We start from the raw sequence: 12830 nt of genomic DNA, 5'->3' as shown, positions 1-12830 counted from the left end.
ATTTCTAGAGCATACACTCTACATCTCTGGTTTTTCCTTTTAACTACTGTGAAGTTTTGTGTGGTGAATCAGAAGAAGGCCAAACCTGAGTGAGCTTGGTTTATATAACCTTGTTGCCATGAGCAGGGACCCCTAGAACACAAGGTTGCCTTGCACAAACAATCTCTTACCCTTTTAGCCTCAGTGTAAGTACACACAGAAGCCAGGAGTGTATTCTTCTGCACTTGTCAAGATGGAGTAATTCCAGGGAATGTGAGTGTTTGTGATGTCAGCTGGGGCCTGACACTGTGTCCTGTATTTGGGCACAAGCCTTCCTCAAATCTTCAATTAAAGCATTGGAGCACCTTTTGTTAAACTGGAGGATAACAACTAACTCTCTGAGGTTGATGGAAACTTCTCCTGACACGGTTCATAGTTGTTCTCCAGAAGGAAGGCGTTGCTGTCAGTGAAACAGAAACTGTCATGGCAGTATGTTGGAGTCAGTCTGCAGACCTCAGAAATAGCTGCCTTATTTATTATTTACCCTAGGGTAAATAATGCAGCAGCAAAAAATAAATAAAAGACAGCAATAGGAGCTAATAAAAAACATGAGAAGAATTCTCAGAAGTCCTACTATGAATTGAGTGGTCATGTCAGAGGAGTTGCTATATTTCAACTTCTCTTATTTATATTATATTTATTTATATTATATAACTTCTCTTTTTTTCTCTTTTTTTTTCTTTTTTTTTCTTTTTAAATGGAGCCCTTGTAAGAAGGGCTTCCTTGATAAAAGTACATTCTTAGGAAAGATGTTAGTGAGCTTTTCCTATTTTTCTTTTACAATCAGATAAAGATAAAATCAGTTCAGTTGAATAAGATGACTGTATGTCAGATAGTTTTTCTACCTCTGCATTCCTACAGTCCTGTTTCTTTGTGTCAGTCCTGTTTTCATTGCTGAATGTGATGAAATTGGGAGGTTTTGGGATTCACGTCTTTGTTAGAGCCTGTTAGTTATTATTAAGGTGCTGTTGTTACTAAGTGAAAGTGAATTGGAGTTTTTAGTTGCTTTCCTGTGGGAATTTTGAGTGCCAGATATATTTTGCATTTAGGAAATGCTGCTTGCTATGTTGTTCAAAAATATTTCAGACTTAGTGCGTTTTTATTTTTTCTACATTTCAGTGCCTTTACATTTACGTAATTCATTAAAAAGTGGAAATTTAAGAAAAAACCCAAAGGAGACAGTTTCTTTTTAGCCATTCTTTACTGTGTTTGGGTCATGGTAGGTTTCTGAAGAACAGAAATTAATGATATATAAGCGTATAGCGTATGATTCTGAAAGGAAAATAATACTGATCTGTCATAACCCTTGTAAAACCATTCATACATGTCTGAATGTAATAGCCTAAGCAAATACAGGAGTTTCACATACACTTAAATTATCAAGCCAATGGAATTAATATTTGACTTACATTTAACTTCTGTAATACGCTGCAAATCCCCCAATGTATTTCCTTAAATACTAAGGCCAACTATCAACAAAGCAGAAGAAAGATAAAATAAGAAAAAAATTAGAAGACAGATTCAGGATGTCAATTTTTATTTTAGTTTGATACCTTCTGTATTTTTTTTTATTGTGCTACTTTTGTAATAGCATTTAATTGAACAGTAAACTTTTGTAGTGTTTATTTTCCCAAAAAATACGTCAATTCTGTCTTCTCTGAAGAATGAGATCATCCTAAGGATTTGTGTGGGCTGCTGATTATTGTGGAATACTAAGCACAATTTAGTATCCTGTATTAGGGGGCTGTAAGTAATCTCTGCAGAGCCAGAGGATTAACTCGCTCAGCAAAAGTAAGGTACTATTTCATGTTACAGTAGAAAATCATCTGACATTTTTGTCTTTTCTTGTGTCATCATCTGTGTGACAGCACATCACTGGAGATATTAATTTCCTGATGTGTTTTGTTCACTTTATTGTTTTTCATCCATTATCTCCTAAGTGCAAATTTATGATCTGTAAAGCGTCCTGTAATTCATCTTCCTTTACATTATTTTTGGCCTATCCTCAGGTCCCCTCATTTTCTCACCTTTCTATTACTTTAAAGAGATCACAGTTCAAATTTGACAAATTCTTCCCCTTTTTACCTTGTATTAATTCCTCAGAACATTTTTTCTTGAGTTATTTCTGACTAATTAGTACCTGTGACTGTGACCTTCAAATACTCTAGCATTTGGTTTACGCATTTTGAAATTCTTCTGCATCTGCAACTATATAGGCTTGAACCAGAAATGTTAACTGATAGTGGAGGTAGGCTGATACATACAATCTGAGAATTTAGTCCCTAAATAATGTGTGTTCAAGAAACAAAAATCATTGGTTTGTTGTTATTTTTGGATCTGTTATTGATTTTCTGCCCAGCATATGAATTGCTTTGACACAGAGGATGACAATAGAAGCTTTGTTTTTGTGTCTACAGTAGGATTTCTAAGATAATAGATTAGTGCTACTGCTTATTTTAATGATTTAATAAATTATATGTTGCAAGTGAATACAATGTTAATGTAACTATTTGGGGAAGGGTTGCCTACTTGTGACAGGGTTAATTGCATTGAATATGATCCCATCTTTGTAACCTTTCCCTTTCTGGATTAAAGTTCAGATCGAGTAGCTAAACATTTGAAGTCTCTCTTTCTGCCCTCTGCTTTATTTCTGTGCATGGAAACTGTGGGATAAATCAATTGTGGGCTTAAAACTAAACAAGAAATTATTAGTGATTAGGGACAGAAATCCTGCTGACAGCAGTTTCAAATAAAGGAAATGTGCAAGTTATCCTCTCAGTTAAAAACTGTGTTTGGAAGCTGGCCACTTAATAGTACTGCTAACAGTACTGTTTGATTTCCTGTACCCATGAGCTTATCAAAATTGTTGGTTTTTACACGGTGTTGCAAAATTAAAGATAGAACTAAGTGGATATTTGAAAGAGTGAGTCAGCTAGGCTTAAGCAAACAGTTTTGTTACACAGCACAGCTGTGAAAGGTAAGAGATTTTTGTTGTATCAAATGTTACATACAGTGCAAAGGTTACCAATCTTACTAATGGACCAGTATGTGGATCTCAAGCAGTGTTAAGAGAGGTTTTCCTGATGGGTTTTGTCCTTGGATCAGCCCATCATTCTTTTGACACAGACTAATCCAAATTTTGAAAAACGGGAGGAAAGGGATGGCAAAACCAACTTGCCCTAAGATTGAATTTCCTTTTGCCCATGAAAGCATGGGAGTCATGGGGACATTCTGTCATGACCCAGGTCTGGATTATTCTCTAGCTCATTGGTCCTTCTGAACCCCAAAGTGGGTTCCAAAATGGGGTTGGTTATACAGATCATGACAAAGGTCTGAGCAAGTACTTTATACAATCAATTAAACTTTCCCTGGGTTATGAACATAATTTATTTAGGTGAATCCATTGTGGTGATGTCTGTTGCTTCACCTTTCTGAATTGCAACTGTTTTTTTATTTATCTGTGCATTCAGTGGTGGTTAAAATAGATTAAATAGTGAAGATTAAGCAATATTCTCATTACAGAGAATTAGATTTTAATTGGCACTGTTTTAAATTTGAAGAAAAGGTATTTCAGCAATTCAAAGACAAATCAAATTTCAGAAAGAAACTGCTACTGAAGCATCTGTCCCATCTAAGAGCTTATACTGGTCATGATATAAAATGTAGCAAGCCAGTAGGGCTTAGAACTAAAAATAATTGATTTTAAGAAATCCACATGACAGGTTGTTTTGTTTGTTTGTTTATTTGTAGGTTTTTTGCATGATGGCATGTGGAGAAGAACAGCTAAAACAGTAACAATTGCTGTTTGTCACATAAATGATGGTTTCGGCATACTTAACGAGAAATAATAACATCACTAATGTAACTGCATGCAAAAAAATACTGGTTCTCTTCTCAGGGGTTTTGTTTTCAGGGTTTATGAGAAATGGAGAACTACTGTGAAAGTCCTGGCAGAGGCAAGGATATTCACATTTGACTACTAAGCATACACACTGTTGTTCTCAGTTATTCAATAGTCTAAAAAAGTTTTTTTTTTCCTCTTAAAAAGAGATTATTCAATTTTTCATTTATTCATTTTGTATTTTATTGTAACTAACATTCCTGTATTTTGAATTAACATCATCTGTTTTTCCACATTTCAGGGATACCACTGTACAAAGCCTTACCCTACAACCTTCTGTAAAGGATGGTCTTATAATATATGAAGATTCGCCACTGGTCAGTAGAAGCATTTGAATTTTATATTTGCAATTGTTTTTTATTTAAACTGTTGCTAATTTGATTTTTCATAGCCCAGTGAGTGAGTTTAGTAAGAAACATTTTAATAATTTTTATTGGGTCACATTGGTCACATTTGCTGTGCCAAATGTGAATAAGATTATGATCTTGGGAGTCCCCACATACAAAATGAGTATGGAAAATAATTTAGTATTAATCTGACACATTTTAACTGGTAGAGTGGTATTTGCCGCCTCCTCCTTTGCAGCACCTCACACCTACATGCTAAGTTGGGCTCCAAACAGCTGTTACAGCCATTCTTCAGTTCTTCCAGCTACATGTTGAAAGTCTAGATGCAAACTGGCTTTACATGTCTCTGCACTCCAAGTCGCTCAGTCAGGCTGCTCACTTCCCTCGCTTTCCATCCCTATCCAGGAGAAATGGAAACACCCAACTTTCTTGTCTCACCTGCCTCCTCTTCCTTCTATTGTGGTTTGGTCACAGCTTGTCCCTGTTCTGAGTCCCTTTCTTGTCTCAGTGCCACTGAGGTGTCACTGCTGCTCACTGAGAAACCAGTAATGCAGCTCCTTGCAGCGTTTTGGCCAGGAGTGATGTTATGATTCCTTTCTCTTCTAGGTAAAAGCAGTGAGGTTCGGCCATATTTTGGTAATTGATGAGGCAGACAAAGCACCAACAAATGTTACCTGTATCTTAAAAACTTTAGTAGAAAGTGGGGAAATGGTTTTGTCAGACGGAAGGCGAATTGTTGCCAGTAAGTAGAGCTACAGCGTTTTCATCATTTACAGTAAAATGTAACATGTTGCTGGTTTTCAGTTGCTCAGTAGCAACACAGACCATTCCAAATGGATAAATAGTTTGTTGCTAAGAAGTTAACAATTAAAGAATTTACAGTAATTTTCTCTGCTACTTTTGCAATAGTCGCTAAGGTTTTTTAGAACTAGCGTTCTTGTGAATTTTGTTGAAGAATTGTAAAGAATCTTAACCCAGAAAGTTTTGACCTCTCTGCTTCTCATTCACCATAAGAAATAAAGATCTAGTTGAGAAAATTATGATCTTGGTTATGCCCATCTGGACATTTGGGGTATCACTGGATCAGGTCTAGAAGGAAGATATGTTATATATCTGTGGTCAAATTGTAAAGGATTTTATCTAATCAAATATTGCATATGCTTACTTGATTATATGCTTGCTTTATTATTTAAATATATCCTGCAGGATGAGGCTATCTGTAATTTGATGGAATTTAATTCATCTGAGTTCCATGAAAAAACTATTTTTCATTATTTTTCAAAAAAAGGCTATGTTTGAAGGTATCTCTTGATGCTACTCAATACTAAACTTTATATAATTAGTTTAATTTTAACAATATAGGGAATAATGTTTGAGTGTAGCAGTCATTCAATACTCACATGGCGCACTTGAGTTTTGCTTGTCATTATAAACTTTAGGTGGGCTTATTCTAAAATATTTTCTAGCCAGTCCTAATTATTACTGTAGTTTTTTTTAGAGGCAGTTAGAGGATTCCCAAACACCATGTGCCACTGGAATCATGCTGAAAGGGAACAAGGTTCTGAATGGGGCCAGTCTGAGTAGTTTTGGAGAACCAGTCTTCACATGTGTTAAATAATGTATCTCTGTGTTCTCACAAATTTTGTAGTAACCAGGAGGAATTTCGATCCTGTCTTCCCGGATCAAATAGTGTCAGACCTATATAAAATCACATTTTATTCACCATTGGCTTCACCATTTTAGTGAAATTAAATATAAAGAAAACAGGTAGTCTGCATCCCAAGAACAGTGGATGCATTTTTGTGTTTTTTCAATTAAACACTTTGGTTAAAGTTTTGTGAAACAAACTATGAAACTTCAAAATGAATGCTAGAAAACTCAGTTGAATGATGTGTAACTGTTCTTCTAGTTCTAAGAGGAATGTAATTAAATTAGAAGAATTTTTCTTCTAATTCTAAGAATTCTTCACCCAATCTAATTATGTTCATTCATTCAGTATTGCAAAGCTTAAATATGCAAGTAATAAATTTTATTTCTTTTCCAGATCATGCTCATGTAGAAGGGAGAGAAAATGTAATAGTTATTCATCCTGATTTTAGAATGATAGTTCTGGCAAATAGGCCTGGGTTTCCTTTCTTGGGTAATGACTTTTTTGGCACATTGGGTAAGTGATTCATATTAATTTATGATCTTTAATAGACTTGACTAATAGAATATCTGTCTTAATCAATTAGATTTCATGAGGAGAAGGGACCTTATGCATATTGATTGATACTTTATGTCATGTAAGACACTAAGACTATAATGTAAATTTATGTATCTTAATAAAAGTGCCCAAACTTGCCCTGAATGGAAAAGCTGTATGTGATCATCTGTATTAAAACTATTTTGTTTTATGGGATCTGGATGGACAAGATTATGGAAATCTTTGTTAATGAGTGTATAGAGTATACAAATACTCCAAACAAATTAACTGTAAACTTGACATCTGACAGCTCTTTGAACTGCTCACTATTTTTTTTCCCCTATCAAACAAGCCACAGCTTGGGTACTGTCCTGTTTGGTACAAGAGACAGTAGCTTGATGGATGGTTCTTTTCTTTGCTTTCAGTAGTAAAGGCTACTGTATGTTTTGCTGCTAGCACTGTGCTACCCGCTTCTCAATCTTGCTTCTCCATGTATATGGTCTTAGTAAAATATGTGTGTTTGACAAGATACTGAATTTATCTCAGTATCAGGTAAAGCTGTCCAAATTTCACACCAACGATGTTCATATCAAAAGAAGCCTTAGTTTAGAAAGCTCTTGGTAGGTCTCAGAAATTCTGTGTGTCAGCAAAGATTCCCTAGAGCTTCATCTCACAGCAAAAACACGAAATTAAGTTGAACAGGGGCAAGTGGTGAAGAATTCTTTGGCCTGTATAGTCCACTGTTAGTCTAAGTGGGCCTCTGGCAAGGTTTTAGCATTGTTGCTACATGATGGCTGTGAACTGAATACCCTCCAGACTCCACTGACTGTATTATCTGTGTTAGCTTGGCTATTGATATGCAGGAACCTTAATTTATGTGGTTTTGCCTGTTAACTTTGGCCATAATGCTTAATCTGTAAGAAATCTACTCAAAATATACTCAAAAAATCAATTGCAAACCCAATTCCATACTACTTAATAGTTCTTTGTTTTTCAGGTGAGGTTCCCTCTGAATGGACATTCTCTGTCTGAAACTCATTGACTCTGAATTTCACAAAGCTATGTTGCCCCAAAAGAATTTATTGTTGTGTTTATTTTTCACAGCCTAGTTTCCTTCCTTACATGGACCCTTTAAACAAAATCATCCCAGTGTTACTGCTCTTGGTCTGCATGGCAGAGGTGTGGTTGAGTCTTTGGGGTTCTATAATGATATTATTTTTTCAGCTTAGAGTTTCTTCTGCTTTTAGTTTGTCCTTTTTCTGCAGGATCCGATCATGCTTCTGCAAAGTTTTGTACAACAGTTCAGAGACTTTTTGTGAATAAACTCAATTTATAGATTATATGTTTGGTATCGATATAATGCCAATGTATGGAAATAATATCTTGCCAAATTTCTTACCATACTTCAAGACAGGCAGGGAGAAACTATAAGATAAATTCAGTATTTCCTCTAGACCTTTTAATTGGGTTTGCATTAGGCCTTCCTGCATTTCAAGATTTCCCTGAATTCTGTGGTGTTTCAAAGGAATTCAAAAATAGGTTCGATTCAACCCAGTTACGTTTTCTTAAGATCTTTCTTCTCTTATTTTTTCCTGCATGTTGTCATTATAGTGCAAGAGTTCTATTATCATTACATTGCAAGGATTCCATATTGCTGAAGTTTTGTACCTCCCTGATGTTTTTTTATAGGCAGCTCCTCTAGGCAGTGATTCTTCCTTGTCCTCACAATGGCCAACTGACTCCAGTTGCCCCTCAACCAACCAACCCACTCTTTTACAACACTCTTCTGATTGGCTACAGGTGTGGCCTGTTAGAATCAGGCCTGCTCCTAATCTTTAATAATGAACCCAGCTGCAACTCTTTAGGGGGTACAATTACTTTCCATACTACCCTCATTTACTTATCTTCTATCCCCCTACACCTGCATTTGACTTTTGTTTCTTCTTGAAGTTGATTTCTCCCTCATAATATCAGCTTCATTAGAATGACAGACGAGATCTCTATGTTTCCAGAAACCTCAATGTTCCTCATAGCTTGTACTTCACATTTTTCACAGTTTTAGCAACTTGGTACTCAGCATTCTTTTGAGTCATATCTTTCTATTAAAGGTCCAGTGTTAAACTTAAAGGGGCTGTTGGGATGCTATTTCTTTATAAATTATCTAACTTTGTGCTTTTTCTTTTTTCTTTGTAGGGGACATTTTTAGTTGCCATGCTGTTGATAATCCCAAACCACAGTCAGAACTGGCAATGCTTAAACAATATGGTCCCGATGTTCCAGAGGCAATTCTGCAGAAACTGGTAGCTGCTTTTGGAGAGCTCAGGAGCTTAGCTGACCAAGGAACAATAAACTACCCCTATTCAACTAGAGAAGTTGTGAACATTGTAAAACATTTACAGGTACAGTACATCACATTTAATTGAAAGCTTGAGTTCATCAGTACTAATTTTTTAATGCCTGAAGGTTTCAGAAAGAAGATGCCATTATTGTTCATGCATTTTTATTTAATTCTTGTGAAACACTTTACATTTTGAAAGAAGCATAATATTAAAGATGCTCAGATAGTCAGAGGGTAAGGATCACAGATGTACACGGGCAGATATTTTTTCTACATATTTATTGATAGAAAAAAACCTGTAAATCTGTTTTTCTACTGTGTGAGAAAATAGTTGCATACTGTGAATACTGTGTGCAATGTTCATTCATACTGGCCCTTATTATAAAACTCCATATTCAACATACAATACTTCCAGGACAGTGCAACTGTTCATTTTATTCTGCTATAAAATTTGTGGATTTAATCCTTTCCTGTGAAAAAAACAAATTCCTGCTGCCTAACAATAATACATCTGTAGTGGATTTTTTTTCTAAGGAAAATGCTAGATGGATAACAACTCAGCAAGGGAATATGTAGGATTCATTATTACTACCTACACACATTTAACTGCAAGATTTTGAATTCTGATTTAATGATGATCTGGTTTTTAAATATTACGGTAAAGTCTGACTTCTGTCTTTATAAAGTGAAGGATTTTTTTGCCTGAAGTATTTGAAATATAAAGTGTCTTAATGCTCTTTGAAATAGCAATGCTTTTATTTTATTCAGTTTATAATTCTCACATTGGTAATTTGTTAATTTATAGGGCATTTCTTGAATTATTGAGTCCTATATGTTTTTAAAAAATAGTGGAAATGAATGTAATTAATACAATTAGAATATAATTTCTCACAAATTTGGATCTACTGCTCCTGTGTTTTATACTGCATGGTATAACAGGATTGCATGATAGTTTTGTGTTTGTGGTCATGTACATATTCACACACCTTCAGATCCTGAAGGGTGGATTTACTGCTTTTAAAAATCTTCATCTAGATTTGTGGAGAGTATAGATTTTTATGTTCTGTGGTCTCTAGAGTGTGAGAAGATCTCAAGACAAACTGGTGCTCCTATGTTATCAATAATAGAAAGAAAAAATAATGCTCTGTAACTTTGTGCTAAGGGTTAAGAAGATTCAGACCTAAAGGCTGAGGAATCCAGATAAACGCATAAGCAGAGCAATCTATTAGGATCCATTACCAGCTGATAGGTATTTGTTTACCAAGCTGATAGAACATGTACATGCTGATCTCTAAACACACAGTTACATTCAAAATGACAGTGGAAAAATTACAGACTTGAGGAATATTTGCTGTGCTGCTGAGAAGCTAATTTTTTAGGGTGTTTGTTAAATTAGCTGGTTTTTGTCTTCATACCTTTCTGCTCTTCCTGCCTTCCGAGCTTCTTTCCTTCATCAGCTATCTGCATGTAACCTGAAGTTGTACTGATTTCTGTTTGTGATCAGTGCAGAAACATAAGACTTAATTATTGTTTTATTTGAGTGTGAACACTATCTAACTGGAGATTGAAAGAGCTGCATTGCTAATTGTCTTAAGGGCTCTTACTGTCTGCTTCTGTCTCCCTCTCTTAAGCAGATTAGTACGGTCACTTCACCCTGGACATTGGGTGCAGTTCAGTGGGGAAGTTTCCCATCTGCTAAGCTTTCACCTCTTTCAAAGTGTAAATATCCAAATAGCTCCCCAACGTGCATCTTTGACTTGTTTTGTAACATTTATTTTCAAGATCCCAGTCTCCTAGCAAGAATAGAACATTTTGTTTACTGTTTGATTGGTTTTCAATTTGAATAATAAAAAAACTGTGAGTAGCCAAACGTAAACAATGAATATAAACATAATGGTTATTCCAAAGTAAGAAACTTTTAGGTCTTCAGGTAGAGAAGAAAGAGGAAGGAGGGAAATGAGTCAATAAAACTGCTGGTCCTTAGGAAGGAAGGAGGGAAGTTAGTCATGTTGTTAAACAATTTCCCTTACAGCAGTTCCACAGCCCTGCTCTCTTTGTACTATTGTGTTGATTTCTTTCACATAATTTTGGAATTTTTTGCTCGTGTTAAAAAAGGTTGGATGTTTTGGAGGAAAAAAGGGCTTTTGATTACTGTTGTCTGACAGCACATCTGAGCATCAGGACTAGTCAGTTAAAAATATACTGATTGCTATGGTATCAGCATATTGTTAGGCTAATCTCTGACTAATTGTGATCTTCAGCATTTAGGATACACATAGAGAGTACAGTTACAAGATTATCCTCCCCTAAAGACTATGCAAGTAGGGAACATGTAGTAATTTAGTTGTAGCTTAAACATTGTGTTCAGACCTAGGTTGCCTTTATATTAACTTTTTCTTAGGGGAAGGTTTTTTTGGTGATGCTTGAGACACCAAACTATTTTGAAGACCCAAAACTGCAGGCATAGAGAGAGTTATCTAATGCAGGTACCTAACTTGATTGCTGCAACTTTTTCTCCTCACGTTCTGTATCAGGAATTTAGGTCTTGCAGCTCTAGTTGGCAGGTGACCTGATACAGCCTTTTTGTCTTGCTCAGCTCCAGTTTTCAGACTGTCAAATGTCAAAAGTCTTTATGTTAATAGTAGCTTATGGGTACGCTCAGAAGCTCTGCCCTTGCTCTGTTGGGTTAGCAGAAGGTGCTTGTAACCAAGGTATGCTGTGACTGCTTCTCTGCAATCTAATGTGCTGTTTTTCATGAGACCTTGGTAGATGGTAATCAGGAAAGCCACATTAGTCTAAATAAAATGGCAATAGCTTTTTTACTAACTCTTCTTTAGTTTCAGAAAGCTGAGATTTTTTCTTCTTGGTTATCTTCCTTGTTTATATCTGAGATTGCTTCCTAATGGTGGGCACTAGTTTTCAAACAGTAAATGCCTAAGAAACCTTCTGGCCCAGAAGTCTACTCATCATCAAGGTTTCAAGGCCTATTCAGTAAGCTTTTGTGGTAAGATAGTGCCTTTTTTTAATGTTCAGCCTAACCTCAAAAGGTAACTAGGCTTATCAGATAACAGTTTATATCCCCTTCTCACTTTGTGCCTGATAACCTTTTACCCTTTTGGACAGTCACAATGCATCTCAGTTATCAATTTTCAAAGGTAGTTAGGTTTTTGCTGGTTTAATCAGAACCAGTGGCTATATGACAGAGAGGAACTGATTGAAATTGCAGGGGGAGAATTCAGCTGTTTCGTTTGGCAGTAGATGTTGCCCACTAAAGACACGAGTACTGGTTAATCCACTAGTATGTCTGTCACTCAGGATGAGCCATAGACATGATGCTTCTGGCCCTGCTGAAGGACAGCTGAGGAGGCACAGAGAGAGCTGGCAACATTCAGTAAAAGGGTGTAGGGGTAGGTGCAGGGGGAAACCAAGAGCACAGGGGAACAAACAGATATCTGAAGGCACCAAGATACGTCAGGAATGAGCGTTACTGAGAACGCAAGGCAGAAATGTAAAACAAAAAGTCTGGACTCATTACAGACTGAACACCAGATAATTTATCACTTTCATTTCAGGACAGTGGTAGAAGTACAGTAGACCTCAATGGGTATAGCATATTTGAATTAAGAATCTTGATTTCTACTGGAAATCACAATTTTGCTCATAGATTTTACACAGGCTGAAGCAGTACATACCCTCATGAAATGTTAGATCCAAAAATATATGGCTTTTTCACCAAGTCAAATTCTCCATCAAATAAAGCACACAATACACAAATAAAAATATACAATTGTTGAAAGCAGAAAACTGTTTCTTACTATTTTAAGGAATAGCCAAGAATCTAAGTTCTGAAAATAATCTAAGGTACATACAGAAGTGTTAGTTGGAAGGGGAAGAATCAATGAATGACAGTCAGACAGACTGATAAGAGGTCAATATTTTCTCCAGTAATCTCATTTTAAAAATCAATAGAAACCAATTTTTTTTTTTTTATGTTCAGTTCAATCCCCAAACAGTCAGCCC

The 12830-nt window shown here is 35.9% G+C and overlaps 1 protein-coding gene across 1 annotated transcript in view; it reads left to right on the top strand.

Annotated features, from left to right (window-relative positions):
* VWA8 (von Willebrand factor A domain containing 8) overlaps positions 1–12830 on the top strand; it is a 183367-nt gene that overhangs the window by 94136 nt on the left and 76401 nt on the right. The window contains exons 22-25 of the mRNA XM_064714194.1: positions 4182–4257; positions 4894–5029; positions 6332–6451; positions 8666–8871. Of these exons, the coding sequence (XP_064570264.1) occupies positions 4182–4257; positions 4894–5029; positions 6332–6451; positions 8666–8871 (538 nt within the window). The remainder of the gene's footprint in view (positions 1–4181; positions 4258–4893; positions 5030–6331; positions 6452–8665; positions 8872–12830) is intronic.

The sequence above is a fragment of the Zonotrichia leucophrys genome, chromosome 1, assembly GCF_028769735.1.
Source record: "Zonotrichia leucophrys gambelii isolate GWCS_2022_RI chromosome 1, RI_Zleu_2.0, whole genome shotgun sequence".
Taxonomy (NCBI): domain Eukaryota; kingdom Metazoa; phylum Chordata; class Aves; order Passeriformes; family Passerellidae; genus Zonotrichia; species Zonotrichia leucophrys.
The sequence above is the reverse complement of the archived record's forward strand: the minus strand, read 5'-3'. Positions and strand labels throughout refer to the sequence as shown.